This window comes from Stomoxys calcitrans, chromosome 5 (genome assembly GCF_963082655.1).
Source record: "Stomoxys calcitrans chromosome 5, idStoCalc2.1, whole genome shotgun sequence".
Lineage (NCBI taxonomy): Eukaryota > Metazoa > Arthropoda > Insecta > Diptera > Muscidae > Stomoxys > Stomoxys calcitrans.
In genome coordinates, this window is record NC_081556.1 from 117,059,233 (window position 1) to 117,085,815 (window position 26,583).

At 40.7% G+C, this 26,583-nt stretch overlaps 1 protein-coding gene across 1 annotated transcript; it reads right to left on the reverse strand.

The window, feature by feature from the left end:
- Positions 1–3,735: 3,735 nt before the first annotated feature.
- Positions 3,736–16,840, reverse strand: LOC106082777 (golgin subfamily A member 6-like protein 7). Its single transcript, XM_013245506.2, has 8 exons — positions 16,774–16,840; positions 16,225–16,691; positions 9,882–10,067; positions 9,315–9,823; positions 4,403–4,655; positions 4,259–4,345; positions 4,004–4,163; positions 3,736–3,937 (listed from the first exon to the last, which is right to left on the reverse strand). Exons 1-8 carry the CDS (start codon positions 16,838–16,840, stop codon positions 3,807–3,809), a joined length of 1,860 nt encoding a protein of 619 aa, XP_013100960.2. The 3' UTR covers positions 3,736–3,806.
- Positions 16,841–26,583: the final 9,743 nt, after the last annotated feature.

Consider the following 26,583-nt stretch of genomic DNA (forward strand, 5'->3'; position numbering starts at 1 on the left):
GCTTGTTCGGTTTTTTTTTGTTTTTCACATTTCGTTTCATTTCCAGCATTTTGCTTTTTCTCGGACGCACATGACCAACGAACTCAATCAGTGTTTCTTTTCGACAAAGACAAAGATAGCATCTGCATGCATGAAATACTAAAAATGAAGAATTAAAAGGATTTTTAAATTAAACCGAATGTTGGACAAAATGGAAGCATCCATCATAGATGTGTTATCATGCGAGCAAAAGAGCATTTCTGTGATTTTCTCCAAAAGAATTGAGAGAACGAATTCGCAACAGAAATGAATATTGATTGTAATTAAAAATCGCCAAGGAATGTTTATTAAAAACCGTAATTAGTTTTTTTTTATTGATGGTGTACTTAATTTGAATTTATGCAAGACATTGCCTTTTCGTGTTGGGGGTACACCCAATGTAGAATATAAAATTGGCAATTTTTAAAGCGATATCAGAGGGCAGCTTTTAAGCCCGATGATAGGCCTTAAATCGACGTCAAAGACGCTCAAAGCTGCAGGGATAGTATCATTAATGCCTAGACCAGTGGAGAACAGGACTACGGAGTAGAGCTAAATTTGCTCGAATTACACCGAAGTTAAAATTTTTTTCAACTTCAGAAAATATATTTTTATGCTCACCACCAAAGGATGGGGTTATATTCCTTTAGTCATTCCGTTTGCATAACACATCAAAATATCCACTTCCGATCCTATAAAGTGTATGTATTCTTAATAGTCGTAAAAACCTAAGAAGATCTAACCATGTCCGTCCGTCTTTCTGTTGAAATCACGCTACAGTTTTTAAAACTAGAGATATTGAGCTGAATTTTTTCACAGATTCTTCTTTTGTCCATAGGTAGGTTAAGTTGGGAGATGGGCTTTAACGGACAATATCTTGATATAGCCCCCATATAGACCGATCTCTCGGTTAAAGGTCTTGGGCCGATAAATGATACATTTATAATCCGATTTCGCCGAAATCGTTAACAGTGAGTTGTGGTAGGCCCTCAACGTCGTTCTTCCGTTTGACCGAGATCGGTTCAGATTTGGATATAGCTGCCATAAAGACCGGGCCCATAAAAAGCGCATTTATTGTCCGATTTCGCCGAAATTCTGCACAGTGAGCTGCGTTAGGCCCTTCTATATCCTTCTTCGATTTGGGCCAGATCGGTCCAGATTTGAATATCGCTGCCATATAGACCGATCTCTCTATTTAAGGTCTTGGGCTCATAAGAGCCTTAATTATTGTACGATTTCATCGAAATTTGAGACAGTGAGTTGTATTATGCCCTTCGACATCTTTTTTCAATTTGGTTCAGATTGGTCCAGATTTGGACATATACCGATATGCCGATTAAAGATATCGGGCCCATAAATGACGCATATATTGTACGATTTCGTTGAAATTTGGGACAGTGAGTTGTGTTAAGGCATTTGATATCCTTTTTATACCCACCACCACATGATAGGGGGAATATTCATTCCGTTTGCAACACATCGAAATTTGCTCTACCGACCCTACAGAGTATACATATTTCGGATCGTCGTGAAATTCTAAGATGATTTAAACATGTCCGTGTATCTGTCCGTCCATCTGTTATAATCACTCCACAGCCTTCAAAAACTGAGATATTGAGTTGAAATTTGGCACAAACACGTATTTTTGCTGTACGCAGGTTGAGCTCTTGCACGGTCCAAATCGGAACATATTTAGATATAGCTGCCATATAGACCGATTTGCTTAAGGCCGAGAAAAGCTGCATTTGTTATCCGCTTTCGCTGAAATTTCACAGAGTGAGCTATTTTAAGTCTTCCGACATCCTACTCAAATATGGTAAAGATCGAACCATATTAAGATATAGCTGCCGTATAGACCGATCTGTCGATAAAGGGTTTTGAAGCCCATAAAAGCTTTCTTTTTATCCGATTTCGCTGAAATCTGAAACAGTGCGTTGTTTTAAGCCTTCCGACCCGAATATATTTCGGATCGGACTATATTAAGATATAGCTGCCATATAAAGGCTGCATTAATTATCCGATTTCGCTGAAACTTAAACCAGTGAGCTATTTTGAGCCTCCCAACATTCGACCCAAATATGCTTCAGATTGGAGTATATTCAGATATAGCTGCCATAAAAACCGATCTGTCTATTAAGGGTCTGAAACCCATAAAAGTTTTATTTTTGACCCGATTTCGTTGAAATTTGATATAGTGGGTTGTTTAAAGCCTCCCGACATCTCCCTCCCGATCTTTCAATTTAACGTCTTATTCCCATAAAAAGCATGTATACGCCCCCACCATAGGATGGGGGCATACTAATCTAGGCATTCCGTTTATAGCGAAATATTCGTCTGCAAATGCAAATTTTGCCCATGAACATTCCACTAAGGAACAGGGGCAAACTTCTCACATACCAATGAGTGCAGGATGAAGTGTTAAATCTTTGGATGTCAAAGTGGGTGGGAAAAAAATTAGCCGGAAGTCGATTCCACTTACGAACGGTTCAGGCGAAATAAGAATTCTCTCTATAATGCATTGTGCGGTCCGCTGGCCAATTAATTACAAACGGGTGTGAGTTCCTGGAATGTCTAGTATCCCTGACACACATCCTTACAGGTATAAGAAGACGAACCGATGAAAGTACCGATAGAACAGCGCCAAACAGCCCACATTGCGACGATGATGAAGGGAGGCAATAGAGTTGGAAACCCTATTGTCCCCATCGACGCCATCGCTCTTCTCTGTACACGGTCCAGTAGCTCCAGGGATGACTTTGAAGCTCCAGCCCATACATGTGGGTTGTACTCCATTTTCGGCCTTATGAAAATGGTGTAGATGTTAAGAAGATCAGACGGAGTGAAGTAATTCTTACACCGTTTAAGGAGCCCTAAACACTTGAATGCTTCTTTCGACACTTCGAATACATGTTTAGCCCAATGGATTTCACTTTCTACTTTCATGCCCAGAACATCAAGAGCTTCTGATTGCTCAAAATCTACACCGTTGATAGACAAAGATGATCGTAATGGGCCAGCGAATCGTTTGTGTGACAACAAGCAGCACTAAGTCTTCCGTGCATTCAAATCTTCTCGATTAATTCGACCCCACTCAGAAAATGGCCAACAAATCCTGGCAGAGTGTATCATCCATAACCCGCCTCGTGTCCTCAATCTCTCGAAGACTTGGCCTATGGTCGAATGAGTACGAATGACAGAGATTATTGTCATCCGCAATTGAGTAGATCGGATTCGATGTCCGACACAACAGATCGTTGATGAAAATTAGAAAAATAGAAGGAGAAAGAGCAGAGCCCTGGGGTACAACTGCCGTCAATTTGTACTCATTGGATGAGAACCCATCTATAACGACTTGAATAGTGCGATCTCTGAGGAAGCTTGAAATAAATCGAACGAATAAATGAAATAATCTTCTGTCAGTTATCAGCTGTTACTTTTAGCTTGCTTTAGAAAAAAAGTGTAAAAAAAGTATATTTGATTAAAGTTCATTCTAAGTTTTCTTAAAAATGCATTTACTTTCTTTTAAAAAATCCGCAATTACTTTTTGGGCTACCCAATATTATAAGGCTTTTATTCCAGCTAGACTGTCCTATACAATTCGTGAAAATTTCCATAAAAATAAATAAACTTCCTGATTTTTATCATTAAAAGAGGATTAGTAAGAATAAAAAAGAATTTTCCCATTCATTTATTTGTCAACCTAGTGGAATTGCCAGGGTTTGTAGATATTTTCATGCTTGCAGAATTAAGGCAGTAATTATTTCTTTAATCCGTCCATCAACGACCTTTTACTTTCTTCTTGCAGCCGGGGCAGCTCTGAATGGTTTCCGACGCGACTTGGAATCAACTATAAGCACCGATTGACGTTTCAGGAAGTTGCGAGAAGGCACTTCACTTTCCTCTTCGTTGCCGGCAGAGGCTAAAAACAGTATCACATTGAGTAGAGTACGGAAAATAAATCCAAAGACTAGATGTTGGTACGTACCAGCTGCAGGTGCCTGTTCTGGAGATGAGGACAAAGTGCCAGCAGCCCTTTGGGCTCTTCCAGCCAAAAGGTTGAAGTAACACATTGGCATGGCAGCAGGCTTTTCATTTTCTTGTAATGAAGGAGTTTTGGGAGGCAAGGACATCATGAATTCCTCTTCCTGTATAGCAAAATAATATAAAGGTAAGTCAAAATGCTTATCTCTGTCTTCAACAAGCTTAAGGAAAATTTAATAAAAATCAATTTGAAACTTACACTTATATCCAAATCCAATTTTTCAATGGACAAATCTTCTGGCAGTTTATTGAGATCCTGACACTTTTCTAATTTGTATTTGAGTATCTAGTGTATAAGGGATTTTATTAAATTGGAAATGGTTTTTTTTTTTATTAAATTTACTTCTATCAAATCCTTATCCTCTGCCTTGTGTACCAGAAAATCGGGCAACTCATGCACTTGTATGCTCATTTCCTTTTCCTTCAGCTCCACCTGAGTTTCATTCACCTCTTGCAACTTATAGATCATTTCACACAAACGATCCTTTATGAATTTCAATACATCCATTGTCTTCTCAGCCGATTCAAGATTCTTCTCACGCTCTATCTCAAAGTCAGCTATTTGACTTTTGATGTTTTCAATAACTTCTTGATTGCTTCAATGGAATCAATGATGAATCGTTAATTTTGGATTATGATAAGTTTTATGATACATAAAGAGATTAAAAATTTTCCTAGAAAAAGTAAACAAACGATTTTGGTAGAGAATAGGGAGTTAAGGCCACCGTGTCACGGAGGCTAGCATGTCCGCCAATGAAGCTGAATACCTGGGTTCAAAACCTGACGTGAACATTATATTGGGTTGCCCAAAAAGTAATTGCGGATTTTTCATATAGTCGGCGTTGACAAATTTTTTCACAGCTTGTGACTCTGTAATTGCATTCTTTCTTCTGTCTGTTATCAGCTGTTACTTTAAGCTTGCTTTAGAAAAAAAGAGTAAAAAAAGTATATTTGATTAAAGTTCATTCTATGTTTTATTAAAAATGCATTTATTTTCTTTTAAAAAATCCGCAATTACTTTTTGGGCAACCCATACAAAAATGCCAACAATGGTTATCCCTTCATTAATGGTGCTGATCTTTGCTGTTCGAACTCGGCAATAAAATAGAGGTCCCTTATCATTGAGCTTATCCTTAAATCGGATATGAGGTCCAAAAACAAAAGTTGTCATTAAGATCTGAAATCATGATTTTTGTACTATGGTTTCTTGGGCAAAACTTCTTAAGGCCAAAAATGAATGAGGTTTGGTTTTGAGCGCTACGTTAACAAAATCACGCAAATTTCACGTTTAACAGAATGACTCTCGGTTTCAGTCGTCAAAGGTGAAAGTGGTTTAACTTTTGCTCATAGCTTTTGTGGGATTTGTATGCAGAGATTAATTTTTTTCTACGCAACGCTCAATTTTGATAACCGCTTGGTGGGTATTTTTAGGACTCTTACAAATCGACTCACCCTAATGTACACGGCCAGAGTAAAGCCAGTGCTGATTGGTATATTGTAAGACTGTAGATAGAGGATGGTTCAAAGACCTGGCATGCATCAGAACCAAGGGATCGTTGAGGTCCACACAGCAGGCATGGTTTGATAGCGATGCTGCTAGCGATGCTGTACTGTGGCTGTCAAGGTTGTGATAGCAAGGTTTAAATTTTGGATACTATGGAAGCGGAGAGAAGGCTAACGTAATTCTCGAGCTACTTGGACCTATACGAGATAGGATCTTTCGGGTTTGGGTGATTGTGGACGATGAAACGTCGTCTTTGTTTCCAGGATTGAGAGAAGGACTGATTTTTTTTTTTGATCTACTACGATGGTCTTGATGCCGGTATGCCAACGAATGTACGTTTTTTTCAGGCAAATTTCTATACCTTTATGACGGCCTCAATCGAGATTATGAGATGGCATTTACCTTGATAGTATGGCGGCGCTCAAGACCTTGAGTTCAAAAAATTGGCCTCAGTTAGCGCTAAGGAGAAAGAGAAAGGGTATACTAGGAAGGGCTCATCTTCGATGACAGAACCAATTTACAAGCTTACGAACGTGTCATTTGTCGAGCAACAAAACCTAGTGGAAGAGATGACCAGTTGGTAGGCAGTCGTAGGGTGAAAATCTAAACATACAACTTTCTGACCTATTTTCGATAGTAAGAATGGACGAACTGTTTTCTTTTACTGAGTGTAATGACAAACGTCAAAACTAGACACTGTGCGATAGCCCATAATAGCCGCAATATAGTAGTAGTAGCCACATATTTGCTTGCGGAGGTAGTAATAGTAGTCAGACTGCCATCAGACTCACTTAGACGTTTTCGTCCATTGTGATATCACATGAACGGGAGAAGAAATATGCTTTCTAGTTCTTAATGTTGATCCATCCAGATCGGTTAAAAAAGCCCAACAACTTTCGAATGCTCACATCCGCTAAATCAGATAAGTTCGCAAAGAAATGGGAACCTAAATGGAACTTCTTCTGACTACCAGTGAGGGACATACACATATCAGAGGTTCTATAGTCTCTTCTTCTTTGACGTCCTCACAGCTTCTGCAGAAGTCGTTACATGCAACCTTCAGAAGAGTTGTTGTTGCCGAGCTCCTGTAGGCGAGCAAGCTCGTTTCGGTCCAAAGCACCGATCGCCAGGGGAACATGACGGCCATTGGTTATTTCAAGACGCCAATAACTCGCCTTTTCATGTCGAGCATCATAGGCACTCAGTATTTACGCAAGAGCCGGTGTTGCCCAGCCTCTCACTTAGAGCCGCGCTGAATGCCATTTTCGATCTTAGGCCTTTGCACCTGTGAGTTAGTGCGTGGCAACGAAGATCGCCCTGAGGCTAAGGGAGTCAGATACCTGGTCTTCAAACTTTGGGATTTATTCTTTTCTGCTATGGGGAAGGCGGCCAGATGAGTTGTTGTTGTCAAGCTCCTGTAGGCGAGCAAGCTCGTTTCGGTCCAAATCACCGATCGCCGGGGGAACATGACGACCATTGGTTATTCAAAACGCCAATAACTCGCCTTGTCATGTCGAGCATCATTGGCACTCAGTATTTATGTAAGAGCCAGTGTTGCCCAGCTTCTCATAGAGACCCGCCGCTAGATACCGCTGATTGTCTGTGACTGCCGTTTTACAACAACTCCGCATGGAGCATTCCACTATCCGTAAACTGTGGACGCTCCCGGTATCTTTCAGCTAAGCTTCTGGTGACAGCGATGAACTCCACACAGATCGGACCCCAAAGTTCCAGCCTGTGTAGTGCTCACAGATAACCCGTGCCGGGCAAGGAGTTCTTTCTTGTTGACTGGTTGGATTTCGTTTATCCGAGAAGAGGTCTCTGCACTAAGTGTACCCCGCTTTTCTCGGGACCTTTTGTATACACATATGTGGGAAAATTGGATGGGGCACCGGGGTCAGGAGTCTTCATTGAATTCTTTGGAATAAGGTAATCATTTAAGCTTTTGAAAAGATGTGGAGTCTTTCAGGCCAATTACTTCGTGGTACTGAAGGATCTGACGACGATTTCTATTCGGGAGCAGCGGCTGATCATACTGTTACGAAATATGTGGGCGGTCAGCTGAAGGCCCTGGATTCAGATGCAAAGAGATTCTTCGAGCCATGGGAAAGGCTATCAAGCTCTGCTGGGTCCTAGGCCATTAAGAGATGGTAAAGAACTATGCGGCCAATGAGCTGGCTAAGAATCGATCGCTGATTGGCGGTATCAGTGAGTGCTTCCTTGTACGCGCTTCTTGGTAGGGTGGCAACATTGTAGGTTGATCGCGTGAATGGGGCGTGGGTTGCAAGGTGACGAAGGCTCTGTGGCCGTTACCTAGGGCTCAGAAAACAAAACATCAGGCTGTGGTAAGAGTCTTAATTGGTCACTGCAACGTCAGGTCTTTGTCGGCGCGTTGAACCCAGGGAGATTTAGACTTTACCTGGCGATGGCAAGAGTTGGAGACGGTCGAACGCATTTTGTGTCACTGTCCCACAATTGTGAGGAGAAGACACAACGTGGCGGCATTCTAGATGTGACGCGAAGGGTTGTATATCGTTTTACCGAAAAAGGGTCTGTGGACTGCGCGAATCCCGACCTTAATGGGAGCTTCTGCATACACAGATGGGCCTAAATGGATAGAGCACAAGTGTAGGAGCGCTCATTGAATTCCTTGGAATCATATGGACTTTTGAAAGCTTTTCGAACTTAGGGAAAGGCTGCTAGGATCTGTTGGGTGCTGGATCAACAAGGACTAAGGGGCTTATGGGCTGGCCAAAAATTAATCGCTTATTGGCGCAGATCGTGCTATGCAATCAGTGAACCCTTCTCTGTGCGTCCTTCTTGGTATAGTGGATGCCTTTTAGGATGATCGCGCGGATGAGCCGCGAGCTGGTGCTGTTGGTTGCAGTGTTGCAAAGGTCCGGCGGCCGAGTATTTCGCGGAAAAGTTTTGAGGAAGCATGACTTTGGATTGTTTGTAGAAGTCCTGAGTGGTCATTGTAAAGTCAGGTCTTTGACTTAGCCCTAGACGCAGGCAGGGCCATACTTCTATTGTGTATGCGATGAGGAGAGGGAGTTGGAAACGGTGAATACCTCCTGGCACTTAGCCCTCTTGTAATTTTGGATTTCCCGGTGAAGTTTCACAGTGTTTTTCTGCCGTTTCAGACGTCTTCCACCGCGGTACACAGAAAAAAATCCCCGATCAATTAAAAAATTTATTGATTTAATTAGTTTTTAATTGAATATGATTTTTTTTGCAATTACAGTCGTGAATACATTTTTTTTACAATTTTCGATTGAAAAATTAATTGATTTAATTAATTTTTTAATTTAATCTGAAATTTTTTCAGTAACAAAGTTGATTGGAAATTTTGAAGTTTTCAATTAAAAAATTAATTGATTAAATCATTTTTTAATTGATTCTTAACAAATTTTCAAATGTGGTTCAGTAAAATTAATTAACGTCTATTTTGTCCCCTACAATATAACCGGAAGGAGATTTCAAAGACCCATACATCCCACATTTCGATAATTCGATAGCAATACAATGAAGTTCTTCATCGGCCAAGGGATGTCGCTTCAGTGCACAAAACTCTGTTACGACAATAACAACCCGACACCCGAATTTTTTTGGAGAACCTCGCCGAGGAAGTTTTTCTTTGTACGGTGCCCATGGACCTTTGCCCAAACAAAACCCGTTTTTAACGTAGCCTCATAAAAAATGTTCGTTTTTCATATTAAGATCAAACATGTTTAAAATTTTATATACTCACACTTCTTTTTCCTTGACATCTGAAAATTTGGAAGACTCCAATTCTTTGGTTAAACTCTCTCTCAATTGTTCTAAACTATTCTTCTCCGACTCAGCTGCTGCACGCAGATAATTTAAACGCAATGCCGATTCCTTTTGTGATGAAAAACGCTCAAAGACTTCATGAGGTGAAGTGGCTCCGGAAACTTCCATAAGATTTTTAAATAAATCCTCCATGTCTCCGGTGACACTTTTCAATTGGGAATTTTCATCTTCGTCAGTTTCTGTTTTGCCCGTCTGTGGCTCACCCGAACTGGAGCCAATGCTATCCTGATGGGTAACAGTTTTGGTGCTTTCAACGAAAAGTTTACGGCCAATACGCTCCAACTCTTGTTTGCGTTGTTCCACAAGTTTTCGGAATTCCTGAGCTTGTTTTTCGCGAGTTTTTTGTGAGATGTTGGCTTGCTGCTCCTGCCGTTGTAGTATAACTTTGGCCGAATCACGCATTTCAATGGCTTCATTGTTGATTTCCTGGGGAAGAATTTTTTGGATTTTAATTTGCGACTATTTTTGTAAAAGTTTACACAACCTGCAGGCGATTGATTTCCTGTCGTTGCTCACTCAAAGCTGCCTCCAGTTCTCTCAAACTCTTCTCGAAACGCTCAGCATCATTCATAAGTGAAGCCTCAATGGAACGATATTTCTTGCGTATATGTTCAGCCTCCATCCATTGGACATTGGTGCGATGTATTTGATTTTCCAATTGACAAACTAACTGAAATATGAAAAGGACTTGAAGGTGTCTTTAAACAAAGGATGATATATTTCTTTTTCCTAAGACTTTGTTATTTGTTCTAAACTTTGTTTGAAGCATGCCTATCGAAATTGAATCCCACTCTGTGTGTAGTTGAAAAACTTAGATATTTTCTTTCAAATGTTGATGATGACATCCTTCTCCGCCGCGTACTTGAGACAAATTGCTTGGATCTTTTGATTTTATTTGTTAGACGGTTACTACTTCTTTATGGATGGTATTTGCAAATTGAGGCAATCAAAATTTCGATTGCAAATTTTTGGATTTTTGTAGCTCCTAACCTAACCTTTATGGTCTGTCATTACAAAAAAACTACTGTGATATGGCAAATGCTAATTTTCTTTCAAAACATTTTTTTAAGATTCAGCAGAGAACTACTCTTATATCAATAAGTGCTTTGCGATTTCTGAAAATCGTAATGAAATTCGCGTTATAGCCAATACCGAACAGCATACCGCTGAACAACAAAGTCGCAAATGTCGCCAAGGACTTCTTCTCTCTCTCTCTCCAAAGTACGTCTTCTTCCTCTTCCAACGAATTTCTTCTCCCACTCTCTCCAAAGGATTTTTTCTCTCTCTTCCAAGAATTTATTCTCTTTCTCCCCAGAGGATTGTTTTTCTTTTCTCTTTCCTATTTCTTCTTTCTCTCTCTCTCTCTCTCCAAATGATTTCTCCTTTCTCCTCAAATCATTTCTTCTCTCTCCCCAAAGGATTTCTTCTTTCTCTCCAAAGGATTTTTTCTTTCTCTCTCCAAAAGATGTCTTCCGAGGGGAGAACATCGTTACGCATAATTACCTTGTTGCAGAAAAAGGTTCACATTCGTCTTAGTGTGTCGAAAAACCTAAGTCTGACCCTGCACAGACTTCGGAAAGCTGCCAACAGAACAGCATACTCCACTCGGTTGAGCCAATTGCTTAAAGAAAGCACTCCCTGTCCCTATAGAATTTTTTCTCTCCAAAGAATTTTTCGCTCTCCACATGATTTCTTATCACAAGAGTTCTCCTCTCCAAAGGACTTCTTCTCTCTCCCCAAAGGATTTCTTTTCTCTCTCCTGATAATTTTTTCTCTGTCTCCGAAGGATTTCTTCTCTCTATCCCAAGGATTTTTTCTCTCTTTTCCAAGGACTTCTTCTCTGTCTCTCCAACGGATTTATTCTCTCTCTCCCAAGGATTTCTTCTCTCTCCCCAAATGATTTCTTCTCTCTCCCAAAGGATTTCTTTTTTCGCCCCAAAGGATTTCTTCTTTCTCTCTTCAAAAGATGTCTTCTCTCAAAAAATTTCTCCTCTCCAAAGTATTTTTTCCCTCTCCAAAATTTTTCTTTTCTCTCTCCACAGGATTTCTTCTCTCTCTTCAAAGGATTTCTTTTTATACTCCAAAGAATTTTTTGTCTCTCCACATGATTTCTTATCACATCCTCCAAAAGATTTCTCATCTCCAAAGGACTTCTTTTCTCTCCCCAAAGGATATATTTTCTCTCTCCTGATAATTTCTTCTCTGTCTCTCCAACGGATTTCTTCTTGCTCTCCAAAGGATTTCTTTTCTGTCTCTCCAACGGATTTCTTCTCTCTCTGCAAAGGATTTCTTATCTCCCACCAAAGGATTTCTTATTTTTTCTCTTCAAAATATTTCTCTTCTCCAAAAGATTTCTCCTCTCCAAAGGATTTCTTTTCTCTCTCCAATGAATTTCTTCTCTCTCTCCAGAAAATTTCTTCTCTCTATCCAAAGGATCTCTTCTTTCTCGCCTAACGATTTCTTCCCTCTCTCCAAGGAAGTTTTTCTCTCTCTCTCACTCCAAGGGATTCTTTCTCCCTCAAAAAGATTCGAACCCAGGACATTTAGTGCGATAAGTAGACATGCAAACCTATGCACCATGATTTTCTCCACTGCAGTCATCATAGACTAAAACTATGAACAAGGCATGTCAACAAAATTGACTTGGGGTTACTGGAAACCAAGCAATTGTTCTAATTAATTTTAACATGGCAAAATCAAGGCTTTCAAGCCCCTATAGGTGAGCAAGCTCATTTCGGTCCAAAGAACCGGTCGCCGCGGAAACATGGTAGCAAATTGCTTATTTAAAGGCGCCAATAACTCGCCTTGGCATATCGAACATCATGGGAACTCATCAATACCGCTCGACCTCTCACTGAGACTCTTCGCTTGATACCGCTGATAGTCTGCGCAACCTGTGGATGTGTCTGGTAGCATGCAGCTAAACTTCTTATGACATCTATGAGAACCACACAGATTGGACCTCAAAGTCTCAGCCTATGTGGTGCTCACAGCTACCCCGTGACTGTAGTGAGCTGAAATGCGCCACGAGTTCACCTGTAGAAGGCTATCGAGTTAGTAGCCCATCACTCAGAAAACTTGAAGAAATTACTTTGAAAAAAAAAAAATGCATAAGATTAAAAACGAATCCCCCCTATGTTGACGACGCCGGAGACCATTTGCAATTTGCAAATTTTGCCCATGAATATTCCACAAAGGAACAGGGGAAAACTTCTCACATATCAATGAGTGCAGTCCGATTCAAGTAAAGGGCCTCCTTTTTATAGCCGAGTCCGAACGGCGTGCCGCAATGCGACACCTCTTTGGAGAGAAGCTTTATATGGCATAGTACCCCACAAATGTTGCCTGCATTACGAGGGGAAAACCACCGCTGAAAATGTTTTTTCTGATGGTCTCACCAGGATTCGAACCCAGGCGTTCAGCATCATAGGCGGACATGCTAACCTCTGCGCTACGGTGGCCTCCATTAAGGCCAAAAACCATTTAAGGACCATGATTTGCGTATCTGCACTTGAAGTGTCCGCACTGGCGGTATTGAAGAAATTCAGTGTAGACGCAGACACTACCGTCATAAAGAAAGAGCGATGGCTCGAGAAGTACTCCAAAACAACAAAGAGAGGTGACGCCCTATGTTATTGCTGCAATGACTCGCGGATTTGAGGTTTGTCGGAGACTCAAAAACCTTGTTTTCGGTTAACTCCGGTAGATGAGAGGCTAGCCACAATCCGCATAAGGCTAAATTCTTCAATATCAGCCGTATTCGCCCCATGCCTCGACGGAAGATAAGGACGAACAGACGAAGGATATTTCCTATGAGCATCTGCCCCGCTAATGATATTAAAATCGTTCTTGGAGATTTTAATGCGAAGATGGGAAGGAAAATATCTTTTGGCCCATCAGTCGGAAAATTTAGCCTACCTAAAGAACTTTCGCCACAGCAAGGACATGGTAGTTAGCAGCAATAGATTCCAATATTGAAGGATTCAAGCGGCCACTTGGCTTTCACCTGAACTAAACTCGAGAAATCAAATAGATCATGTTGTAATAGACGTAAGGTATTCATGCAATTTACGATCGATCCGAGGGTAGAACAAAAAGGTTCATACTCGTCTTAGTGTGGCGAAAAACCTTAATCTGAACCTGCACGGACTTCGGAAAGCTGCAAATAGAACAGGTGGCAACGGCATACTCCACTGGGTTGAGCCAATTGCTTAAAGAAATCAGTCCCTGTCCCTATACTACAGCAGCGCAATGGCAAACCATTGCCCACTCCATGGATAGAGCCGCAACATCCGTACTTGGGTACCGAAAGCCTCTCCCCAAGGAATCCAGGCTACCTTTCAGTCAGTAGCAGCGCACCAGATGAAGGAGAGATATCAAGAGAAAAGGAGGGAGGAACTATGTCTCTTCCGCAAGAAGAAGAACAAAATAGAAAGATGATGAGTGCATCAAGGTCTTCAGGATCCAGAATGTACATGCTAATTCTAACATGAACATTCCACTAAGGAAAAGGGACAAACTTTTAAAATATCAATGAGTGCTATCAGATTCAAGTTTTAACCTCAATGATACGGGACTTCCTTTTTATAGCCTAGTCCAAACGGCGTGCCGCAGTGCCACAACTCTTCGGGAAGAAGTTTTTACATGGCTATGGAAGCCATTTTTTTCAAATAGCATAGTTCCTTACAAATGTCACCATCATTAGGATTGGATAACCACTGTTGAAAATTTTTTCAGTTGTTCATCCCAGGATTCGAACCCTGCAGAGACAAAGAAGGAAATCTGGTAACTGATAGTGTACTGAAAATAGCACTTTTTCTAGCTCCTGGTATTCGATGATGGTGACGATGAGTTTACCACTGAATGAGGTCCACGTTGCTGTACCCCGCCTAAAATACAATAAGGCAGCAGGAGTCGACAGGTTGCCTGCTGAAGTGTTTAAGACCAAAGGCGACATGCTGATAAGGCGTATGCATCAGTTCATCTGCGCAATCTGAATAGAAAAACGCATATTCGATGATTTGAACTTCAGCATGTTATGTCTCGTTCTGAAGAAAGCGGACAAGACGGTATGTGCCAACTACAGAGGCACATACCCAAAGTCTAAAGTCAAAGAAATAATTGGGCCCTATCAGTGTGGCTGAGCAAAAGCAATTTCAGCCCTTGAAAGCATCGAAAATTCAGCGATAGTGAGTTTGGCAGTAAATGAAGATAACATATAGGGGGGGATATAAATCCAAGCTGGTAAAGAAAATCTTTGAGATAGTCAGCAACTTCACTTTGCTCGGCACCGCCGTATTGGCTAACAGATGCTACTTTGGACAGAGCAAAAATATACTAGGCAAGACACTGACACTACTCGTGCTGTTGTATGGCTCCGAGGCTTGGCTACTTGTGAAAGCAAATGAGGTGGTACTTGGAGTGTTTGAGAGAAAAAATCCTTCGTAAAATATGTGGACCAGTCTGTGGTAATGGAGAATATAGGCGTCGCACATAAGAAAATCAAAAAAAAAAGACTAGTAAAAAATGTGACCGTCGAAACTGGGAGCTTCGACGTCTATTCTGCGTTCGGCTAGAGGGATAAGTTTTCTGTGATAGATATTTAAAGTAATTAACAAGGCATTAAGTTAGGCTAGGCCGAACTTTGGATAACCACCATTTCGGATATGAAAAAAGCACAATTTTTGAAGCCCTAACAGGTATATCGAAATATTATTCGATTTGGAACTAACTCGGTTTGAACGTCAATGGGTCTGAAAAAATTTATTGTTAACTGGCCTGAATAGCAGCTATATCCATCTGTAATGTTTTCATTGTACCAATTTTGCCGAAATCGGATAATTAATCTTCCTTTTATGGCACCAAGACCTTAAATTGGGAGATCGGTATACATGTTATATCGAAAGATGATGCGATCTAGACTATGCCGGCACTAATGTCGAGCGGCCTAACCCAATTTGCCAAGTTTCGGCCAAATCACGTAACACATGCACCTTTTATGGCCCTTAGACCTTAAATTTGAAGATGTGTGCATATGACAGCTATATCCAAATATAGACCGATGGACCATATCTTGCATGGATCGAAGAGCCTAACATAAATGACTGTGTCAAATGTTGGCGTCTTTGATAGGTCAAAAAACTTAAATCGTGGGATCGGTATATATGGCAGCTGTATCCAATGCTATGGAGGTCACCGTGGCGCAGAGGTTAGCATATAACGCCTGTTTTCAAATCCCGCCATCAACTTTGGAAAAATTTTCAGCGATGGTTATTCTCTTACTAATGCTGGCTACATTTGTGAGGTATACTGTCATGGTAAAACTTCTCTACCTAATGGTGTCGCTTTGCAACACGCCGTTCGGACACGGCATAATAAAGGAGGCCCCATATCATAGAGCTTAAACTTTAGTCGGATTGCGCTAATTGAAATGAGAGAAGTATCCCCTGTTCCTTAGTGGAGTGTTCAAATAAAGTCCGATTTGGTCCACACTTCGGTGGTGAGTATAAAAATTGCAGTTTGGTTCAACAAAATGGTAAACTTTGTCATGAAAATTCTGTCTTTTTGCTTCCCTTGATTCTTCACATAGCTCAAACAAATGTAAAAGGGATTGATGATGACTTTTTTTCAAGCTGTCTTCAAAATGTTCGGTTTCCCTATACTAAAGGGTACTTTTTAGCCGGTATAGTCCTTCCAAAGTTTCCTTGCTCGTGTAAATGTTCATTTCCCATCCAATTTCATCCTCCCATATGTATCATTTCAATTTTCTTCAAGATTGCCAAGATTTCCAAAAACTTTGTTTGTCTTTTCATTTCCTCATGGCTTACCTTACGATTATGGTCCTCCTCCAATGTCTCAGGTGGCTTCTCACCCATATTCTGCTCTTGGGCATCTTTGGTGGCCATCAACTCGCGATATTGTTCCATGAGTTTGGCAAAGTGTTGCTTGCGACACTTGTAACGATGCCTTAGCAAATCCAATTGCTTGCGATTTTCGGTGATTTTCAAGTCTGTCAGGAAAATGGCATCGTCCACATTTTTTGCACCAATCGGATAATTCACTTTGCCCACAACGATTGTGGGCAATGCGGAGCTGGTTCTGCGCGCCTTTTCACCGGGAGCCACATTGGCGGCAGTCGTTGTTTCCTTCATGATGACGGAACGTTGTAAAGGATTTCGCAGACGGCCACATTTTATTGTAAGCTCTTTGATTTCCTTTTTCAAAGTGGAAATGGTATCACAATTGATGCGATTTTGTTTCTGCCATTCCGCCAGATTGGCTGTCTTTTGACCTTCTGCAAAGGACGACCAAAGAGAGGGGGGAAACATTTGAAATTTCTTCGCAGAGTTTGCAGTTGGTTGGCCGAAAATGTTTACCTGCCAAAAGAATTCGCTTCTTAATTTCAGCAATTTTATGATTGATATCCACTTTATCGTTATCCATTTTGTTGAGTGTTGCTTTCAAGGTTTTTGCCCAGCAACTGCTGCCAATATTAGCTAATCAAACTATTCCGGGCCACAGAAGGTTCTTAAGTGTTGTTTCATTTAAAGGCTATCATGATGAAAGCCGCCATCAACATTAGCAACCAAATGTTGGCGGTGGGGCAAACGAAGGACGAAACGACCAGGCAGCAACGGTTGCTATAAACAAATCGATTCATTGATGGAATGACTAAATACGAAAATGAAGAAAGAATTATTTGGGCAGGTTACCCTCCTTCTTTCTCCTTAAGGATTTTCTGCTTGATTTGTTTTCATTGCTTTCCCTTCACTAGGCAAACGCCAAGGAACCTCTCTGGGTATCAGATGTGTATTTCGGGCATGTTTTAATAAATAAATTCAAATGTTGCTACTGGGTTTTTATTCCATTCCATCCCATTCACCTGTCAGCTACTGTCATGGTAATGATTTTAAATATTTCCCTGTTTGGGTTGGGCCACACACACACACACACACACACACACAAATGAGTTGCAACACCTATGAGGGAGGGGGGGTCATGATATATTATCATCAGTTTCGCATTCATTTGGAGAATTGAAATGGAATTTCGGTTAAGATTACACACCTCAGGTGTTTTGAATTTAACGCTTTTTGCGAATTTAATCAAATTTCGGGGCAATGTGGTGAGAAGGGAAAGGACTTTTTATAAATTATCTTCAACGAATTGTAGGAACCTTTTGATAGCAAGGAACAACTAATGGCAGTGAAACTTATTTGTAACTTATACCACTGCGGCGTTCTGCTGCCAAGGTAAGAAGGAAAAGATGTGGCCAAACGTTTAGTTGTGCCATTAGACTTAAAATCGAATGCTGATTTGTTTTATTGGCCCTGAAAAAATATCAGCATCGTGCTCTTCTTTCAAATACCATTTATTTAAACCCCATATTGCCATTGGTTTTGAGGGGAGTTTACAGGATGAGGCGTCCCCCAAACACATGGTCCCAAAATTGGCCACATATTGCCATGGTTTACCTTTGGGGGGTGTTTTGGGGAAGGGGTGGTGATGCCTTAAATCCATGATCCTACATTTGGATATCAAATTCGTATTCTACTCCCAAATACCTTTATTTAAGCCCTATATTGCGATGGTCAGTAAAAAATAGCAGTTTGTCGTGTATTTTGGGAAAGGGGTTGACTTCCAGAAAATTGGTCCCGAAAGTGGGTATCAATTCTTGCTCTACCCCCAATTCCTTTCATTTAAGTCCCACATTGACGTGGTCGGCAAATATGCCCGTTTTAGGGTTATTTTTGGGAATGGGATGGTCCCTCAATCACTAAGCCCTGAAAATATATCAGCAACGTGCTCTATTCTCATATATTGGGTTGCCCAAAAAGTAATTGCGGATTTTTCATATAGTCGGCGTTGATAATTTTTTTCACAGCTTGTGGCTCTGTAATTGCATTCTTTCTTCTGCCAGTTATCAGCTTTTACTTTTAGCTTGCTTTAGAAAAAAAGTGTAGAAAAAGTATATTTGATTAAAGTTCATTCTAAGATTTATTAAAAATGCATTTACTTTCGTTTAAAAAATCCGCAATTACTTTTTGGGCAACCCAATATATTTGAACCCCGTTTTCTAATCTCAAATATCATTCACTTAAACCCCTTATTGAAAAAGCCAGCAAATATGTGCGGTTTGGGTATGGGCCCTAAAAACTATGAATATTGAGCTCCACTGTCTTGAAGACCCAACTTATATTGGTGAGCAAATACGTCCTACTTGGGGGTTTTTATGGTGGTGGGACGTCCCCTAGACAGTTGGTCCCGAATGTTGATGTCAGATTCATGGTCTACTCCCAAATACCCTTCATTTGAGCTCCATTTTTTCTATAGTCGGCAAACATGATATTCCCATGGTCGCTAAATATGTCCGATTTAGGGGGGTTTTGGGGGTTTGGGTGGTCCCCCAAACACTTGGTCCGACAATTGGTTATCAGATACGTTTTCTAATCTTAAATACCTTTCATTTGAGTCCCATATTGTCGTGATTAGTGTATGTATATATTTGCTAGGTTTTGGGGTGGGACGCTTCCCCTAGGTACCCCATCCGAAATTCGGATACCAAATTTTTGTTTGTAGGTTGCTTTAAGAAAGCACACAGAATTTCACTTAAATCGCACCACCCATCTCTGAGATCAGGCATTTCTGAAAATTAGGGTAAGGGGGAGGGTCCGCTCCCCCTTCAGATATCAAAAAATTGAGTACCCTATTTTCACCACGGGTGAAAATTTCAAGAAAATCGGTTCAACCGTTTCTGAGTCTATAAGGAACACACAAACAAACAAACACAAATTGATTTTTATATATAAGATTTGAAGCGGTTAAAGCTGAGGTGCAACCAATGTCATAGGCAAAATTCCAAGCCCCTAGGTTGTCTGGGCGTCTTTGGCAGGCCCCAAAATTGGTCACCTTGGTAGTTGAAAAATGTTGTCGGAGCTGTCAAATCATCGTTTATACATCGATGTCCAAACTTTTTTGCCGCATAGTGCTCAAAAATCCCTACAAAAAAGTCCGCTTGAGATCCACAATATCTTCACTGGTTTCGGAGATATTCGACTTTAATTTTTTTTTAAATTTTGACTGAGACCTGCTTTGTCTTTGGCAATTTACGAAGGCCTTTTTGGGGTTCGATTTTAACCACAACGACTTTGCCCACGTCCACAAATTAAGTAAAAAATGCCGATATTGAAACCATTTTTGCTCGAAATGGGTATTTTGGGGATTTTTGTAAAAAATTCGGACAATTTCTTTTTTGGAAAAGAAGAATCTTGTACTAGTCACAGTTTCAGCGAAATCGGGCAATAGATTCGCTTTTTATGGGACTAAGACCGTAAATTGGAAGAAAGTTCTATATTATCTTCTAATTTAAGGTCTTAATCCCATAAAAAGCGGATTTGATGCCCGATTTCGCTGAAACTGTGACGAGTATAAGATTTCTCGCGACCTTAATCAAATGTGATCCAAACCAGCCCCGATTTGTATATCACTATGGATATGGTAGTGGAGTTGTTATATAAGAGGATAGTTAATTTATCCATGGTGGTGGGTATCCAAAATAAAGCCCGGCCGAAATTAGCACGCTTTTACTCATTTTCTTTTAATTTTTTGTGTCTCTACCCGTTCTCACTCGGCATATTTCTTACTATTTTTTTCGATTTTCACTCACTTTGCGACGTCTGCAATTTGCAATTTTTGCCCATGAACATTCCACTAAGGAACAGGGGCAAACATCTCACTTATCAATGAGTGCAGTCCGATTCAAGTTTAAGCTCAATGATAAGGGACCTCCTTTTTATAGCCGAGTCCGAAAGGAGTGCCGCAGTGCGACAGCTCTTTGGAGAGAAGTTTTACATGGCATAGTACCTCACAAATGTTGCCAGCATTAGGAGGGAAAAATCACCGCTGAAAAACTTTTTCAAATGATCTCGCCAGTATTCGAACCCAGGCGTTCAGCGTCATAGGCGGACATTCTAATCTCTGTGCTACGGTGGCCTGTGCGACGTCTATATTATTTATTAACTCAGACTGGTCTATAAATATATGGATAGGATTTTTCTCTAAAACACTCCCAAGTATCGCCTCACATATTTTCGCAAGTACCCATGCTTCGCAGCCATACAACAGCACGGGTAGTATCAGTGTCTTGTACAGTATAATCTTCGTCTGTCGAGAGGTGGTTTTTCTCCTCATCTGCTTGCTTAATACCCAGTAGAATCTGGTAGCCAATATTTTCCTTCGTTTTATTTCAAAACTGGTGTCATTCATTTCCATTGTATGGTTGCTCTGTACGCCGCATTCTTAAATTTAGTAGCATATCGACACTCCTAGTCGTGCCATAGGTTTCTTGGGATAGATTTCTTGGGGGAGGTTTCTGGTTTTCAAGTACGTATTTCGCGGCATTTTCCATGGATTGGACGATGGCTTGCTACTGCGTAGTTATATCATCGGGACAAATCCTTTCCTCAAGCATTTGGGTCAGTCGAGTGCATTATGCCGTTGCCATCTGTTGTGTTAAGGGATTTTCAATGTACAACTTTTGTGCATTGTCAGATCGTACTTTTGTCGCCGTGCTCAAACGGGTGCGAACCTTTGCTGCAACAAGGTACGATCGGAATCCACATTCGCTCCACGGATCGATCGTACATATAATACGTTGCATGAATACCTTCCATCTTTCACAAGGTAATCAATTTGCTTATTAACTTCTTGATGTGGGGACAACCATAGGGCTTTGTGAAATTTTATACCTCCACCATAGGATGGGGTATACTAACTTCGCTATTCCGTTTGTTACATCTCGAAATATAGATTATAGGCCCCATATCGATCTACCCATATCCGTACGTCTGTCTGCCTGTCCGTCTGTCTGTGGATAGCACGCTTACTTTAGAAATAGTAAAGCTGGGCGCATGAAATTTGGCACAAATACTTCTTATTAACGTAGGTCGTTTGGGATTGTAAATGGTCCATATCGGTCCATGTTTTGATATAGCTGCCATATAAACCGATCTTGGGTCTTGACTTGGTATCTTTCAGCTAATTACCCCATTATTTGGACTTGACTTTTATGCCATATTCGTAATCTACTCCCTACTACCTTTCATGTGAACCCCACATTGACATGAACTCCAATATGTCCGTTTAAGGTAGATTTGTGGTAGGGTACTGGGTATTTAAATCAAAGTTTTAATGCCAAATTCGTATACTACAATACAATATTTTTCATTTGATACTCATACTGATTTTGGGTAGTTTTTGTTTTATTTTTTAAAACGCTCCATTTTATGTTATTTTTGGTATTTTTTCCTGTAAAGATCGCCTTTGCATGTACTGCAGCCATAGCTAAAAACAAGTAAAAGTTTCCTAAGTTCGGTCGGGTCAATTCTTGGGAACCCACCACCATGACTTTTGCAAAAAATGTATGCAAAATAGAAAAAATTAAAGCTTCTAGGAACCGAACAAGGATGGTCGGGAGACCGGTTAACATGGGAGTTAATCAGGTTATAGAGTGATTTGGACCGTTTTTGACACAGTTGCCACGCCACATGGCAAATCTCAGCCTAATCGGACAGTCAATTCGGGAGATCGGCTTATATAGGAGCTAATCAGATTATAAATCGATTTGGACCGTACTTAACACAGTTGTTGGATGTCATAACGGAACACCACATACAAAATTTCAGCCAAATCGGATAAAAATTGCGGCTTGTAAGGGCTCAAGGAGTCAAATAAAGAGACTGGTTTATATAGGAGCTACTATATCAGGTTAAAGACCGTTTCGGACCGTACTTAACACAGTTGTTGGAAGCCATAACGGAACACCACATGTAAATTTTCAGCCAAATCGGTCCAAAATTGCAGACCGCAAGGGCTCAGGATGTTAAATCGAAAAATTGGTTTATATGGCAGCTATGTCAGGTTATAGACCGATTTGGACCGTACTTTCCATAATTGTTGGAAGTCTTAAAAGAACACCAAATGCCAAATTCCACTCAAATCGGACAACAATATCGGTTGTAAGGGCTCAAGAAATCATATCGGGATATCGGTTTATATGAGAGCTATACCAGGTTATAAACCGAATTGGACCGTACTAAGAATAATTGTTGGAAATCATAACAGAACACTATGTGCAAAATCGAACAAAAATTGCGTCTTGTAAGGGCTCAAGAAGTAAAATCGGGAGGTCGGTTTATATGAGAGCTATATCAGGTGATAGACCGATTCCGACCGTGCTGGGCAAAGTTGTTGGGTGTCTTAACAGAACACTACATGCGAAATTTCAGCCAAATCGGACAAAAATTGCGTCCTGTAAGGGTTCAAGAAGCCAAATCGGGAGATCGGTTTATATGGGAGCTATATCCAAGTCTGAACCGATATGGCCCATTTGCAATCCACAATGACCTAAATCTGTATAAAGTGTCTGTGCCAAATTTCAAGTGGCTAGATTCACGCGTTCGACCGCTATAGTGATTTCGACAGTCCGTCGGACGGAAAGACGGACGGACACGGCTAGTTTGAATCAGATTGACGGGACAATCAAGCATACATATACTTTATGGGGTCCTAGATTAATATTTCGAGGAGTTACAAACGAATTGACTAGATTAGTATACCCCCATCCTATGTTGGTGGGGAGGTTAGGTTAGGTTGAAAGGAGGATGCAGATATTAATCCGCCCCATGCCACTATGGACATACACCTAAGCCAGTAATCGGCTTGCTGTGCGCTCCAAAAACTATAAAGTAACCTCAAAAAAAAATTTTAGTTAGGAATTCCGTGCTACTTACTAAATCCTTAATTGTTTTCCATACGACTCCCCTAAGTTGGTTCATATCTGGTAGTGTGTCTCCACCTAAGTGCCGGTATCTGTTGGACGCGAAAGCCAGGCAATGACAAAGGAAATTCTCCAACGTCCCATCATTTTCGCGCATGCCCTACACATGTTATGACTTGCGGCACCGATTTTGCATAAGTGAGCTCGTAGTCCTATGTGTACGGTTATGATACCAATAGCTATACTGACCTCCTTCTTGCTTCCCTTCAGTAATAGCCTCGTCTTCTCACGATCTGGATCCCCCCATAGGATTTTCGCCGTCCTACCGACCGTTTCGCTGTTCCACAATGTTGCATGCGGATTCGTCGCCCACTTCCTTAACTTGGACAGCGTCGACCCGAAAGGCTTCGGGTTAACCAAGTTTATTGACGGCAGTCTTCTGGCCTTCACCGCCAAATCGTCTGCCCTTTCATTTCCCCTTACTCCGTTATGGCCTGGCACCCAAACGATGCAGAGAAGGCGTTAATCTCCTTCTTATGCTGCAAGACTGTTCGTGACTTTACCGTCCTTGTTGTTAATTCCCCGATGGCCATTCTACTGTCCGTGAAGATGTTCACACTCAACGTCCTCGCGTTAGCACTACATCACTTCACGCATTGATCATGTGATCGCTCGGATCTCCGCCTGCAGAACCGTATTATGGTCAGGCAGTCTAAAGCAGATCTCAGTCCCTTGGTTCTCAATGTAAACCCCCAGGCACACTCTGTCCTCTAGCTTTGATCCATCCATGTAACATAATCTTCCAGATGGCAATATTAGGGTTTCGTCAACCCAAGACTGTGCCGATGGCAGCAGTGCCTTGCACTCGACTTCAAGTTTCATCTCAGGTATCCGATCGGAAACCTCTTCCCTACCTTCCAGGTTTTCTATCGTCGCCTCGATTATACCGCGATGGTATGAGCAACTCCCATCCTCAATCCATTGTACCATCGGCTTAAGTCTCATAGCCGCAGTGGCTGGTGGTGGGTATAAAAGGTCGAAAAATAAAAAAAAAATTAAAAAAAGTCGAAATGGATTTAGTTTTAAGTCGATTTTTTCCGCCCACTGGTTCGACTATTTTTATACCCACCACCATAGAGTGGGGATATACTAATCTAGTCATACCGTTTGTAACACCTTGAAAATGACTTCTTGAGTCCTTACAAGCCGCAATTTTTGTCCGATTTGGCTGAAATTTTGCACATAATGTTCTGTTATTAGTTCTAACAACTGGGTACTGCCTAAATCGGTCTATAACCTGATATAGCTCCCATATAAAGCGATACCCCGATTTCACTTCTCCCCACTTGACTTCTTGAGCCCCTAGAAGCCGCAATTTTTGTCCGATTAGGCTAAAATTTTCCAAGTAGTGTTCTGTTAAGTCTCCCAAAAATTGTGCTAAGTACGGTTCAAATCGGTCAAGAACATGATATAGCTTTTACTTACTTGTTTTGACCTCAAATTCGATTATTCGATTTTTTGTAAAAAAGCAAAAGTCGAGTTCGACTTTTCGACATGTCATAAAGGATTATTTATATGCATGCGCTGACAAATTCCCAAGCCTGATTGCTTCATCAATTCAAAAATTTGCAAAAATGTAACAGCTATATTTTTTTGTGTGCTTTATTCCTAATAAGATTTGTTGGAACGCTATTTTGCCATAACATTGTTGTCAATTGCTAGTGTTCATTTCAATTTTGAGCCATAATTTCCAAGTATAACTACCGTCCGCTACAACTGTTATCATTACCATTGAATTAAATTGTATGATGGCACCTGCTCAAAATGTCCTACTTCTTCCTTTTGGAGTATGCAAGAAAAAACAACGACTCTTTGTAATGGCATTTTAAATTTTTGTCGATTTCCATTAAAGTTTTTTCATCCCAGTAACAGCACAGCAAGAAATTAATGGTAAACAAGTAAAAGCGTGCTAAGTTCGGCCGGGCCGAATCTTATATACTCTCCACCATTGATCGCATTTGTCGAGTTCTTTTCCCGGCATCTCTTCTTAGGCAAAAAGGATATAAGAAAAGAGTTGCTCTGCTATTAAAACGATATCAAGATATGGTCCGGTTCGGGCCACAAATAAATTATATATTGGAGACCTGTGTAAAATTTCAGCCAATTCGTAAAAGAATTGCGCCCATTGGGGCTCACGAAGTAAAATAGAGAGAACGATTTATATGGGATCTGTATCGGGCTATAGACCGATTCAGACCATAATAAACACGTTTGTTGATGGTCATGAGAGGATCCGTCGTACAAAATTTCAGGCATATCGGATAATAATTGCGACCTCTAGGGGTCAAGAAGTTAAGATCCCAGATCGGTTTATATAGCAGCTATATCAGGTTATGAACCGATTAGAACCTTATTTGACACAGTTGTTGAAAGTAAAAATAAAATACGTCATGCAAAATTTCAGCCAAATCGGATAGGAATTGCGCCCTCTAAAAGCTCAAGAAGTCAAATCCCCAGATCTGTTTATATGACAGCTATATCAGGTTATGGACCGATTTCAATCATACTTGGCACAGTTGTTGGATATCATAACGAAATACTTCGTGCAAAAATTCATTCAAATCGGATAAGAATTGCGCCCTTTAGAGGCTCAAGAAGTCAAGACCCAAGATCGGTTTATATGGAAGCTATATCAAGTTATGGGCCTATTTGAACCATACTTGACACAGTTGTTGGATATAATAACAAAACACGTCGTGCGAAATTCCATTCCATTCGGATAAGAATTGCAAACTCTAGAGGCTCAAGAAGTCAAGACCCAAGATCGGTTTATATGGCAGCTATATCAGGTTATGGGCCGATTTGAACCATACTTGGCACAGTTGTTGGATATAATAACAAAACACGTCGTGCAAAATTTCATTTCAATCGGATAAAAATTGCGCACTCTAGAGGCTCAAGAAGTCAAGACCCAAGATCGGTTTATATGGCAGCTATATCAGGTTATGAACCGATTTGAACTATACTTGGCGCAGTTGTTGGATATCATAACAAAACACGTCGTGCAAAATTTCATTTCAATCGGATAAGAATTGCGCACTCTAGAGGCTCAAGAAGTCAAGACCCAAGATCGGTTTATATGGCAGCTATATCAGGTTGTGAACCGATTTGAACCATACTTAGCACAGTTGTTGGATATAATAACAAAACACGTCGTGCAAAATTTCATTCCAATCGGATAAGAATTGCGCACTCTAGAGGCTCAAGAAGTCAAGACCCAAGATAGGTTTATATGGCAGCTATATCAAAACATGGACCGATATGGCCCATTTACAATACCAACCGACCTACACTAATAAGAAGTATTTGTGCAAAATTTCAAGTGGCTAGCTTTACTCCTTCGGAAGTT

Bases quoted from the DNA above. Each gene is read 5' to 3' on its own strand.
- LOC106082777 (XM_013245506.2), bottom strand. From the start codon at position 16,840: ATGGATAACGATAAAGTGGATATCAATCATAAAATTGCTGAAATTAAG. The intron at 10,068-16,224 runs GTAAGCCATGAG...TTCATATTTCAG, and splicing joins AGGAGGACCATAATCGTAAG to TTAGTTTGTCAATTGGAAAA. The intron at 3,938-4,003 runs GTACGTACCAAC...TACTGTTTTTAG, and splicing joins AGAACAGGCACCTGCAGCTG to CCTCTGCCGGCAACGAAGAG.